The sequence below is a fragment of the Podarcis pityusensis genome, assembly GCF_964106645.2.
Source record: "Podarcis pityusensis genome assembly, chromosome: 12".
NCBI classification, from domain to species: domain Eukaryota; kingdom Metazoa; phylum Chordata; class Lepidosauria; order Squamata; family Lacertidae; genus Podarcis; species Podarcis pityusensis.
The window spans coordinates 1238281-1250504 of record NC_138037.1 but is presented as its reverse complement, the minus strand read 5'-3'; the positions used below and the strand labels follow the sequence as shown (position 1 = coordinate 1250504).

The 12224-nt window shown below is 50.1% G+C and overlaps 3 protein-coding genes across 8 annotated transcripts in view; 2 read left to right on the top strand and 1 right to left on the bottom strand.

Annotated features, from left to right (window-relative positions):
• The window catches only part of LOC308459830 (uncharacterized protein), an 89495-nt gene that overhangs the window by 66311 nt on the left and 10960 nt on the right, over window positions 1–12224 (bottom strand). The gene's annotated exons all lie outside the window — the stretch shown is intronic.
• LOC308459772 (uncharacterized protein) overlaps window positions 854–12224 on the top strand; it is a 71267-nt gene continuing 59896 nt past the window's right edge. For 3 of the 6 annotated variants that reach the window (XM_080975426.1, XM_080975432.1, XM_080975431.1), the window contains exon 1: window positions 6463–8578. The gene's annotated coding sequence lies outside the window, so the exon portion shown is untranslated. Of the gene's footprint in view, window positions 985–6462; window positions 8579–9902; window positions 10149–10465; window positions 11741–12224 lie in introns of those variants that run through there. The other 3 variants (XM_080975430.1, XM_080975419.1, XM_080975429.1) reach the window with 3 other exon arrangements.
• On the top strand, window positions 2171–6329 carry LOC308459810 (uncharacterized protein). The gene is made up of 6 exons (XM_080975520.1): window positions 2171–2734; window positions 2895–3399; window positions 3570–3651; window positions 4159–4241; window positions 4654–4780; window positions 5205–6329. The coding sequence occupies exons 2-6, from the start codon at window positions 2986–2988 to the stop codon at window positions 6125–6127; spliced, it is 1629 nt and encodes a 542-aa protein (XP_080831646.1). The 5' UTR covers window positions 2171–2734; window positions 2895–2985; the 3' UTR covers window positions 6128–6329.

The following is a 12224-nucleotide window of genomic DNA, read 5'->3' as shown; positions in this document are numbered from 1 at the left end:
CGGGTGTCCAGCATTGCCCTGGCAACCTCGCCTTCAGTGAGGAAGAGCATCCGCAAATCCTCTTCCTGGGTCTCAGATAGCTTCACGGAGAGCTGATTTCCACTCTGCTGCTAAAACATCCTGCCATTTGTTCCACTTTCAGGGTCAGGTAAGGAGAGATGCAATGCAGCGTAAGGGGGGCAGATTCACAAATGCAGAACACTCAGAAACCATGCCTAATACATTCTAAAAGGTTAATGACAGTTAAAGTGGAGCATTATTGAGACAGCAAAGTCTGCTTCCTTGCTTCCCTCCCGGCCACCAGGAAGGCTCCATGATGAACCCTCACCAGTCTTGCTTGCATTCGACCATAATTTTCCTCCACTGCAGCCATCTCCCAGCTTGTTTCTTCGCCCTAACCAGGTCTAACTCTGCGCTGCAGAAGAAGCCTTTTCTTTTCTCGGTCCTCCATCTTCCTTATTTATTTATTGCATGAGTCAGGTTTCCGTTTTCACTGTTTGTGTATTTTTATGTCTGTCTACATGCAGCCAGTCCTCAGGGCACCCCCAGGGAGGAGGAACGGGGCCTTGAGGGCATGGGGCCAATGGAGCTCGTTCTTTCGGGGCTCACTTGTGGGGCGATGGCTGTGCCAGTGGGCAGGCTGCCCCACTTGGCTCTGTCAGGGTGGCCGCCAATAATTCAAGCTACAGCCATCGTTGTCTTCTGTTGTGATGGTGAGTTCCAGCGCTCCAATGTTCTTCAGTTAGAAGGAAAGTTTTCCTCACCATCCACCACTCCTTCATCCGACATGGTTTTCGCCAGACTTTGACACATGTACACCCGTTTGGACATGCAGCCTCTCAGGTGTCCAAATGATCTTCTGAGACTGACCAGAAAGCCTTGCTGATAACTCTTGGAAGTCTCCCCACCCAAGGAATCCAAGCCCTGCTGGGAAGGGAGGGAACCTTGGGAGGGATGGGGGTGAAAGAGGCAGGCCCCCCCCCAGTGCTGAGAGTTACTGGGAGACCCTCTCCCCACCAGCTGTAATTCCTGAGTTCCCTGGCAAAAAGGACAGATTATTAAAGCGCACTTGGAGGGTGTCTCCTAGCAGCTCTCAGCATCCTTAAGAAACTACAGATCCCAGGATTCTTAGGTAGGAGGAAGCCAATGCTCTCTAAAGTGGGATAATCCTGCTTTGCAGATGCAGCACAGATGGGGACCTGGGAGTGTGTGTTGTCTTTTTCCTTCCTTTTTGGAATTCTGGTTTATTGGGTTTTATAAACAAGGCTCACAGGAGGAATAAAGGATACAAATAAATAGACCGAGTGTTCTCTTGTCATCTGTGCATCACAAAAACCACACAATAAGTTCATGGGAATGTCTACAACAGCTGGATCATTATTAGTGTACGAGTTCCTGGTTCATGAATTAGTTGAATCAAAACCAGAAAAGGGGGAAAGGGGAGAGAGCAGAGTCAACAGGTCACCGTCCACATTGCCTGGCCGAACGCCTAGTCAGGAAGGTGTTCCCCCAAAATCGCCCCCTGCTCCCCGTTTCCATGGCATTGCCTCTTCCCCTCCAGGGACAGCTGAGTCCGGCTCTCAGGAAGCCTCCAAGGGATTGCAAGGGAGCCCTTCTGTCCTCTGCCCACTTCTGCCGTCCCCCCCCCCCCCCGCGAAAGAAACCTCTCTGGGCGGGGGCCAAGGGCGGGGCTCCTCCCTGATTCTTCCTTTCCGCTTTGCAAGGGTTGCAGGGAACTGAGCTGGATTCCTAGAGAGTAGAGGTAAGGAAGGAGGGGGTGGGACCAGGCCCTCCCCCCCGCAAGGCCCCTCCCCTCCCTCCCTCCCGTCATTTCCTGCCTCCCGCCCCGTGCAAGGGGGCGCCTTCCGGGATGCGGTGAGCCTCCTCTCTCCCCCCCTTGGGAGAAAGGGGTCCCAGGGCTGCAGCGGGGGGGGGTGCATGGAGGGGGTCGGGGAGAGGAGGGTCCTGCCCCCCTCCTTCCTCTGCACAGCCCGGGAGGGGGCGAGCTGGTCTCCCTGGGGATGCTGGGATGCAGGCAGGCAAAGAAGCCCCTTTCAGGGAGGGAAAGATGGGCAGAGATGGCAGCCAGGGGGAAACATTCTCAGCAGCTCCCCTTCCCAGACTCCCAGAATGCCCCAGGAGGAGTTGGGGTCCTGGAAACACCTGTCTGTGGGGTCAGAGGCCTTGGGAAAGAGGGGCGGGGGCCAGGGGGGCCTCGGTGGGGAGGGTATTCCCCAGCCCAGGAACTCCCACCAGGATGCCCGTTCTGGGGCCGCCCTGCTCCCCTCTGCCAGCCTCCCCACCCCAGAGGGTCTGAAGGGAAGGAGGCGCTTCTTCAGATTTGGGGGGGGGGGTCTAAGTGAACCCTCAGGGGAGCCCCTTCAATAGAATGGACAACCATTGCAGCTGTTTTAAAACCGGAATACAGTGGAACCCCGGGTTACATACGCTTCAGGTTACAGACTCCGCTAACCCAGAAATAGTACCTCGGATTAAGAACTTTGCATCAGGATGAGAACAGAAATCGTGCTCCGGCAGCACGGCAGCAGCAGGAAGCCCCATTAGCTAAAGTGGTGCTTCAGGTTAAGAACAGTTTCAGGAGGTCCGGAACGAATTAAGTACTTAATCCGAGGTACCACCGTATTGGGATGCTTAGCTGGTGATATACTGTACTACAATGTTGAAAACCAGGCATCGTCCGGCCCTAAAAAAGATGCCAGACTCATTAGAAAAGGTACTTGATGATGCTGTCAATATTATTTTTAAAAAAACACCTTGAACTTTGAATTATAGGGTTTTAATAAAATAATAATAATAATAACAATAATAATAATAATAATAATAATAATAATAATAATATCAATTTTATACAAGAAAGACGTATTCCTTTGTAGGATTTGCTAGCCGCTTTTATAAGGACAGACAGAACTTAGCAGAAGGCCAAGTGGTTCCTTCCGATATGTTGGAGGCTTCCTGAGAACACAGATGGATGAGCAAGACTCAGCCGGCCCAGAAGCAGGAAGGGGTCATGCCATCAACACTGGGAGCAGTGAGGGATTCTGGGAAAGCTCTGTGAAGAAGATCCTGGGTGAGGAGGACACCCTCCACTCTGATATGAAGAGCCAGCAGTTCAGGCAGTTCTGCTACCAGGAGGCCAAAGGACCCCGAGAAGTTTGCAGCCAACTTCACCACATTGCCTGTCGGTGGCTGAAGCCAGAAAGGCACACGAAAGCTCAGATGCTGGACCTGGTGGTCTTGGAGCAGTTCCTGGCTGTCCTTCCACCAGAGATGGAGATCTGGGTGAGGGAATGTGGAGCGGAGACCAGTTCCCAGGCGGTGGCCCTGGCCGAAGGTTTCCTCCTGAGTCAGGCAGAGGAGAGGAAGCAGGCAGAGCAGCAGGTGAGAGAGACTTGCCTCTGGATATTCCCAAGCGGCTCTGAACAGAATGGAGAGTATCCTGAAATCCTCTACTAAGCTTTCGGAAAGCATCCCCAAATGGTTTTCCCTTTGCCATTCCTTTTCTAATGTTTCTCTCCATCCTCTGTTCTGAATCCTTGTTGCTCTTTCAGGGAAAGATTATCTTTGCAGAAATGGGTCTGGATTCCTCTGAGGCAGAGAAGACTCCGTTGGTCAGGAGAGAGAGGCCGCTGGGTAAGGAGGAAGGAGCTTTTTCTCCCCTTGGTTGCATTTTATGGATTTAGGAACTCATCTGTGGGTTCTTCTCATCTTTTGGAGGAAGACACTTGGGGCTAAGAGAAGGCCCTCTGCCTGGTTCTCTGTAGCTTTACTCCTCGCAGTGAGGGAACTGCCAGAAGGCCCTTGGAGCTGGACCTCAGTGTCCGGGCTGAACGATTGGTGTGGAGACGCTCCTTCAGGTCTACAGGGCCGAGGCTGTTTAGGGCTTCAAAGCCACCACCAACATGTTGAATTGTGCTTGGAAACATACTAGGAGCCAGTGTAGGTCTTTCTGGGCCAGTGATATATGGTCCCAGCAGCTGCTTCCAGTCACCAGTCTGGTAGCCTCATTCTGTATTAGTTTCTGAGTCCCCTTCAAAGGTACCCACGCATAGAGCGCACCATCTGTAGTTAGAGGTGCACTGCTTCACCTCGAAGAAAAGCATGTGCTAATGGCCTGCCACCTCCCTTTGTCTCTCACAGGTGACAGAATGATGCTGGCAAGACCTCTTCTTCCATCTTTGCATGGAGGCAGAGGAGAAACATCAGCTCTGGAACCAGATCAGGTAAGGAGAAGGAGCATTGCGGGCAAAGAAGCTCCTTGACTTCTGTCAAAAGGCTTAAAATGCCATTCCATGCCATGTCCTGAGAATGATTAACAATCACCTCACGTTCACTAGCCTTCTGAATGCTGCTAGTATTATCTATCAGTAGCTTCAGTTTTATTTACCAATTTAACATTTAATACTAAGATAGGCTTCTCAACAGCTGACAAACCATAAAGATGGACCTCTTCTTCCATCTTTACATGAAGGCAGAGGAGAAACATCAGCTCTGGAACCAGATCAGGTAGGGAGAAAGGAGTATTGCAGGCAAAGAGGCTATGAGATGGGGCAGCTAGGCAGAAAACAACAGAGCAATGTGTAGTAGATAATCAGTATATTGTCTAAGAAGGGGACTTTTCACTTTTTATTTTAGGGTCTGCTGTGCTGTGAAGATGTAGCTGTTCGTTTCACAGACGAGGAATGGGCGTTGCTGGATCCTGACCAGAGAGCTCTGCATAAGGAAGTCATGGAGGAGAATTGTGGGATCATGAACTCTCTCAGTAAGGCTCCCTGTTGGATCATGATGTCTGTTTTGGAAGTAAAGATCCCTTGGGGAGAATCTGGGAGAGGAGGAGACTTAGTCAGTTGTGGGAAGGCAGGGCCTTCAGTCCCCACAACTGGCTCATAGGGGCCAGACCCAGAGGGAAGTATTACTGTGCTCACTAGGCCTGACACTTCTGAGCAGCCTGTTGCTTCTCATAAGGAGTTAACTTCACTTTGTGTGATTTATTGCTGCCCCACTCCTGACACTCAGTTTCCCATACATATGTTCATTAATGCCTGTCAACAAAAGCAGTGAAGCCTGTTGTAAGGCTTATTTTTAATTCAGTTCAGTTCTTCCCGTGTCCCAAGCATTAATTAGCAAAGATCAATAACTGAGCGCTGTGTTTCTCCCTGGGGCTGTGATCCGTTTCTTTGTTGCAGATGCTGATGAATCAGAGATTAAGAACCAGGGAGACCATGACCATGTCTACACCATGGAGAAGCCATGTAAATATTCTGAGTGTAGAGAGAACTTCAGTCAAAGCTCCCATTCCACTTCCCTCCGAAGAAATCCATTGGGAAAGAAATCCTATCAATGCTTGGAGTGTGCGAAGAGCTTCAGTCGGAAAGAGAGTCTCACTTCCCATCAAAGAATTCATACAGGGGAGAAACCATATCAGTGCATGGAATGTGAGAAGAGTTTCAGTCGGAAGTTCAATCTCACAGTCCATCAAATAAGTCATACAGGGGAGAAACCGTATCAGTGCTTGGAATGTGCAAAGAGCTTTACCCAGAAAAAGGATTTCACTTCCCATCAGAGAATTCATACAGGGGAGAAACCATTTCAGTGCTTTGAATGTGGAAAGAGTTTCACCTGGAAGAAAAGTCTCACTTCTCATCAAAGAATTCATACAGAGGAGAAACCATATCAGTGTTTGGAATGTGGGAAGAGGTTCTGTCGGAGTTCCCATCTCACAACCCATCAAATAAGTCATACAGGGGAGAAACCGTATCAGTGCTTGGAATGTGGGAAGAGCTTCAGTCGGAAGTTCAATCTCACAGTCCATGAAAGAATTCATACAGGAGAGAAACCATATCAGTGCATGGAATGTGAACAGAGTTTCACCTGGAAGGAAGGTCTTACTTCCCATCAAAGGATTCATACAGGGGAGAAACCGTATCAGTGCTTGGAATGTGGAAAGAGGTTCACCCGGACGTTCTATCTCATAGTCCATGAAAGAATTCATACAGGAGAGAAACCATATCAATGCTTGGAATGTGGACAGAGCTTCGGTCAGAAGACCAGTCTCATAGGCCATCAAAGATGTCACAGTGGGGAGAAACCAGACAATGGCTGTATATGAATTTAATTTTCAGAGACTTTGATTAATATGTTCAACGCGGACCCTGAGTTCCACTTCTGAAGGCCTTCTGCCAGTTCCCTGATTGTGGGAAGTGAGGTTACATGGAACAAGGCAGGGGGCCTTTTTGATAGTGTCACCCGCCTTGTGGAACTCCCTCTTGTTAGATGTTAAGAAAATAAATGACTATCTGACTTTTAGATAAGGAAGTTTTTAATGTTTGTTAGTTTTACTGTGGTTTCATGAATTGTTAGAAATAATAAAAATAATGGTAATGGCATTATAGGCCAAAACTGGCACTTTGAATTGGGTGTGGAAGCTAATTGGCAGCCAGTTCAGTTGGGCTAGGATCATTAATGCCCGTCAAAATAGGTCGTAAACACTGTAATAAGTAGAGGTCCATCTACTTAGGACAGCCAGAACTGGGCAGAAGACAAAAGGGATTCCTTCCTTCTGATATCTTGGAGGCTTCCTGAGAGCCCAGGTGGATGAGCCAGACTCAGCTGGCCCAGAAGCAGGAAGTGGCCATGCCATCAAACTGGGAGCAGTGGGGGGTTGATTCCAGGCCGTGTCTAGCCCTCCTAGAAGGGAAGTGACCCCACCAAATGTGATGGCAAATGAAGGGATTTCTGTGAGATGAATCTGCCTGTTTGCTCCTGCCTTTTGGTGCTTTTGGTCAAGGAAGGTATTTAGAACTGTGGTTGACTGAGTACAATTTTCACACCAGGCTGAGGGGGGGGGGTTTCTAATCCTGGGGTCCTCAAGAGCTGCTCTCCCTCCTATCCCAGGAAAGAGCCCCCATCACCTTGGAGTGGCCCCATGTGCCCAGGCCATTAGACCATTTCAGGTCTCAGGTGTCCAGCATTGCCCTGGCAACCTCGCCTTCAGTGAGGAAGAGCATCCCCAAATCCTCTTCTTAGGATTCTAAAGTGGGTTGATCCTGCTTTGCAGATGCCTCGCATATGGGGATCTGGGAGGGCGTGTTGTCTTTTGATGTTGCCATCAAAACTGGGAGCCGTGGGGAATTCTGGGAAAGCTCTGTGCAGAAGATCCTTGGTGAGAAGGACATTCTCTGCTCAGATGTGCAGAGCCAGTGGTTCAGGCAGTTCTGCTACCAGGAGGCCAAAGGAGACCGAGAAGACTGCAGCCAACTCCACCACCTTTACCATCAGTAAAGTACCATTGGTACTTCATGAACTGGGGTATAACTCTCGCTCAGAGGCCTTATTTCACTTCAGATAGCTCTTCAGTGTGAGCACAAAACCTACATCTAATGTGGAAAGATCTGTAGCCTGAGCAAAGACTCTTGACAATGGGTAGTCAAACTAAGGCCTGGGGGCCGGATTTGGCCCAATCGCCTTTTAAATCTGGTCCGAGGGAATCAGTGTTTTTACACAAGTAGAATGTGTGCTTTTATTTAAAATGCATCTCTGGGTTATTTGTGGGGCATAGGAATTCTTCATTTCTTCCCCCAAAATATAGTCCGGCTCCCCACAAGCTCTGAGGTACAGTGGACCAGCTGAAAAAAATTGCTGACCCCTGCTTTTGACCAAAGGACTCCTGCTGGAGAGGAACTATTTACATTCATTGCGTGAGAAATTGGCTTGCGTTCAACCGAGTGCTGTAGGGGGTCACCAACTGGGCACATGCGGGTGCCATGGCACCTACTAATCTTTCCCAGGTGCTCCTGTGCAGGTGCCCCAGACCCTGATAATTCTACCCCCTCCTCTTGTACTGTTCTTTATGTTAGATTCGGTAAACAGAGACATCCACAGACAAATACTCATTGCATTGCGAACAGCAAATGGTTGAACCTTGTCCTTAAACTCAGAGGCTCCCTTGACCAACCTCCTTGTTTTCTGCGGCTCCCCTGGGAGATACGTGGTGAAAACTTGTGTTGTTTCGTCATTTATCCTTCTTGCCTGTCATCTTTTAAGACTTAAATTTGAATCAGTAGAGCACTGAAAAGGCTTTTAAGAATCATGAGCCATTCACTGCCCTGCTAAATGCTGGTTTTTTGTATGATGGGGGAAATTTAAAGCATGGGTTTGAAAGGAAGGGGGAGTAGATCGCAATGTCTAGCCAAGGGGGGAGGGCGCGGGTTGTGCTTTCCCTCCCCCTGCCAGCTTTCCCTCTTGTTTTTTTGCCAAGGGAGGGAGCAGCTCAGAGCCCAGCCAGGAGGGTACCCCGAAATACGCAGCGCACGGGGCTCCTCCTGGGCGCCTGCTTTGCAGAGGGGAAGGGCGAGCTTGGGGCGCTTGGCTTCGCCAGGGTGACACGGAACGGAACCGGATTCCTAGAGAGGACAGAAAGAAAGGTGGGGGGGGGGACCAGGTCCTCCCGATCCAAAGCCCCTCCCTCCCCCTCCCTAGTCACTTCCTGCAAGCGGGGCGTGGATGTTTGGTGTGTCTCCTTTGCAAGCTTCGCTGCCTGGGGGGCTCCTGCTGCAGTCTGGTGAGTCTCCTCTCTCTCTCCTCCCTTTGGGATGCAGGCGAGGATGCAGGGGGGGGCCGTGTTCAGATCATGCGTGCCCCCCAGGGTCCTGCGCCCCCTCCTTGCTCTCTGCAAAGCCAGGGGGCGGGTCATTTTGCAGGAGGGCTGCAAGCCTGTTCTTCCTTCATAGCAAAGGCTGCTCACCGCTTTGTGGGGAAGCCATGCCTTTCATCCTCCCAGACTTGAGTTTGCTGCAATAGCCGAGGCGTCTCCTGGGGGGCCAGAGCCCAGTCTAGTCCTGTTGCGTTTCAGTCCGTCAGGCTGGAGGATGCGGACTAAGTGCTGGGATCAGTCTTAGCCCCTCTGGGAGGATGAGAAAGAGCAGGGGGGGGGGGCTGGCTGGGCCAGGGAGGGGTCAGTGCCTCCCTGCAGGAGTGGGGGCTCCCTTCCTGCTTGGAGGAGGCGGGGTGAATTCCCTGGATTCAGATATCCTAACTAACTCCTGGCCAGTGGCTAAGCTCCCTTTCCTCAGCAAAGTTCTTGAGTAAGTGGTCGCTGACCAGATCCAGGCACTTTTGGAAGAAACTGATTTTCTGCATCCATTTCAATGATCCAGATGCAAGCGAACCCTCCCTTGTCCTCCAGTTAGAAGGAAAGCTTTCCCCACCACCCGTTCATCAGACAGGGGTCTTATCCAGACTCCTGGCTGACCCAGGTGCGCCCATTCAGACATGCAGCCTCTCAGGTGTCCAAATGGTCTTCTGAGACTGACCAGGAAGCCCTGAACAGAGAACCACCAGAGGTGTCCCCACCCAAGGAATCCAAGGCAGCAGGAGAGGCCCTGCTGGGAATGGAGGGAACCTTGGGAGGGATGGGGGCATAGCTGTCAACTTACAGATTTGAAAATAAGGGACCAGCAGCCTTGAAAATAAGGGATCAGCAGCCAAAATAAGGGACCTGCAGCCTCACCTGTTCCAGGGACTCCAGTCTTCCTGTCCTCCTGCAGTTTGGTCAAACTCATGCTGGTAGCTTCAAGAACACTGTCCAACCAACTTTGTAACCAGAGGTTCAATGAATAGAATCTGAATCACATGCACCACAAGGCCTATGCAGCCTCAACTTTAGATGGCTCCCCGGGCTGGCTTTGCACTGCAAAGTTTGCAGCAGCACGTGCAACAAAATGCCGTCCAGCATTCAAAAACCCCCTCAGCTTGCATTAACTAGCCACACACACACAGCCTCCCCCCCACCACGAAATTGCCAGTCACCCACCATTTTAGTCAACCAGCTCCTTTCTTTCCCCCATAAGTCAATCGAAGGAGCCTCCAAAAGAAATTCAAAAGCCCCCCCCTCCCACGAGATCTTCTTTCTTTTCCCCCCACCATGTGCCCCGGTTCCAGACAAACCTTTTCGCCGGCAAGGGTGAGTGGGCAGTCGATGACATATCCATCCAATTCCGATCCGAGCACTCAGCATAGGTATGTTCAACTTCTGAGCCCCTCTGAGCCAAAGGCAGAAAGCCCAGCCAGCAGCCAAACGAAGCCTCAAGGAAAACCACCGTCACCTCTCGGCTGGGAAGCGCTGAGCAAAGGCGATTCCCCAGGCAACGCAGCCGATTTGATCAGCACAAGGCATGCAAGCTCCACCCCCCAGTTGTTCTTAGACTTCTTATTGGGTGAGCAACACAGCCAAGCAACACAGTTGGAGCATCCCTCCTCCCTGGCTGGCAGGGAGGGAGGGAGAGGAGCTGCTTCCTTTGAAATTTAAGGGACATCATTTAAGGGACATCCATCAATAAGGGACAGCAGCGGGACATGGCGCTGGAATAAGGGACTGTCCCTCCAAATAAGGGATGCTTGACAGCTATGGGTGGGGGTGAAAGAGGCAGGCCCCCCCCAGTGCTGAGAGTTACTGGCAGACCCTCTTCCCACCAGCTATAATTCCCGAGTTCCTTGGCAAGGAGGACGGTTGCCTAGCCACTCCAAGGGAACCTCTCCCAGCAGCGCTCAGCACCCTTTACAAATGTTTCTCTGGATTCTATGGTCTCATCCTGCTATGCAGATGCAGCACTGGGGGTGCTTGTGAGTGTATGTTGTCTTTTTGGAATAAGTTTTAATTGAGTTTTATAATAACAATCATGGGAATAATGAAGGATACAAAGAAATTGACCGAGTCTTCTCTTGTCATTTGTATATCACAAAAATGGCACAATAGGTTTATGGGAATATCTACAACATATAGTTCATTATTAGAGGTCAGACAGTGTCTTAGTTCTTGGTTTATGATAGAAATGGTTCTACAATAGGAGGTAAAAGGCTTAACTTGGTTTCTGTACCTTCTCTCATTCATTTACCTAGTTATGACCGGGGTTACAGTTACTTTTAATGCAGCACAGCTTTCTTCTCTGCCTAATACTTTGGTTCCTGAGCGAGGCGCATTCCCCCCCCCCCCCCGTCCGCCTCTCTCTTAGCCATCCCACTCCTGAGGGATTTCCCACAGACCCAGGGGATCCTCGCAGGCCTTGTTCTTGGTTTGGAGGGGGATCTTCTTTTCCTAGCAGATCTCTCCCCTCCTGACTGGAAGGAGACCCTGGTTTAGTCCATCTTCCCACAGCTCCTTGCTCTCCTGCCTCCTCAGACTCAGACCTCCAAATTAAATCCTGTCTCAATACTCTCCCCAGACCCTCCACTGGGTCATATTCCTATCTAAGTTGCTGCAAGGCTCCTTCACCTCAGAAAAACCCTCTCCAAATCCCCATCTCCCCTCTCAGATCAGAGCCAGTTCTCCCTCAGACAGAACCTCTCCAAATAATAATAATAATAATAATAATAATAATAATACAATAATAAAATCCCCACCTCCCCTCTCAGATCAGGCTCTGTCAAACTCTCTCCCTCCTCGGAATTTCCCTCCAAAAGGGCTGGGAGCCAATCAGAAAGAGGGAGAGGCTCCCGCCCTCTGCTGGAGTCTCAGAGGCACTGCAGCCCCACACTCTGCTCTGGCTCTGAGGGGCCTAGAAGGGAAAATACCTCATGGGAGCATGTGGGTTTAAACAAAAGGAGAAAACTAGGAATAAGAAAAGATACAAAGAAATTGACTGAGTCTTCTCTTGTCATTTGTATATCACAGAAATAGCACAATATGTTTATGGGAATATCTACAACATATGGTTCATTATTAGAGGTCAGTGTCTGAGGAATAGGTTTAAACAAAACCAGAAAAAGGGGAAGCAGCTGAAGAGGGGTTCTTACAGACACAGCAGGAATGTGAGCCCTTCTATACTTGCTTTTTAGCACTGTTCTTTGGCCCTCAAGCCTAAGAAAAAGGGACTCCACCCCAGTAGTGTGTCTTGAGAACATTGGAGAATCCAAATGCTAGAAACTGAGGCAGAAGCAGGAAAGAATTGGGCCCTGAATCGGGGGAGGGAGGGAGAGCAACCCTAGAGGACCCCAAAGTTGGCAGGTTGGCTGGCTTCTGTCTCTTCTCAGGAGACAATGGAAGAGAGTTCTTTGGGGAGGAGGTCAAAGGGCAGGAAGGGTGCAGAACCTGCTGTGGCTGAAGAGGGTTTCATCCAACAGAAATTTCCAAGGTTTCCTGCAGATTTTGTATAGTAACTTTTCTTCTAGGAGGACTAGATGCTGACTTCTCCTTCTCCTTTTTTGAAGGC

Bases quoted from the DNA above. Each gene is read 5' to 3' on its own strand.
- LOC308459810 (XM_080975520.1), top strand. From the start codon at position 2,986: ATGGATGAGCAAGACTCAGCCGGCCCAGAAGCAGGAAGGGGTCATGCC. The intron at 3,652-4,158 runs GTAAGGAGGAAG...TGTCTCTCACAG, and splicing joins CAGGAGAGAGAGGCCGCTGG to GTGACAGAATGATGCTGGCA. The intron at 4,781-5,204 runs GTAAGGCTCCCT...TCTTTGTTGCAG, and splicing joins TGGGATCATGAACTCTCTCA to ATGCTGATGAATCAGAGATT.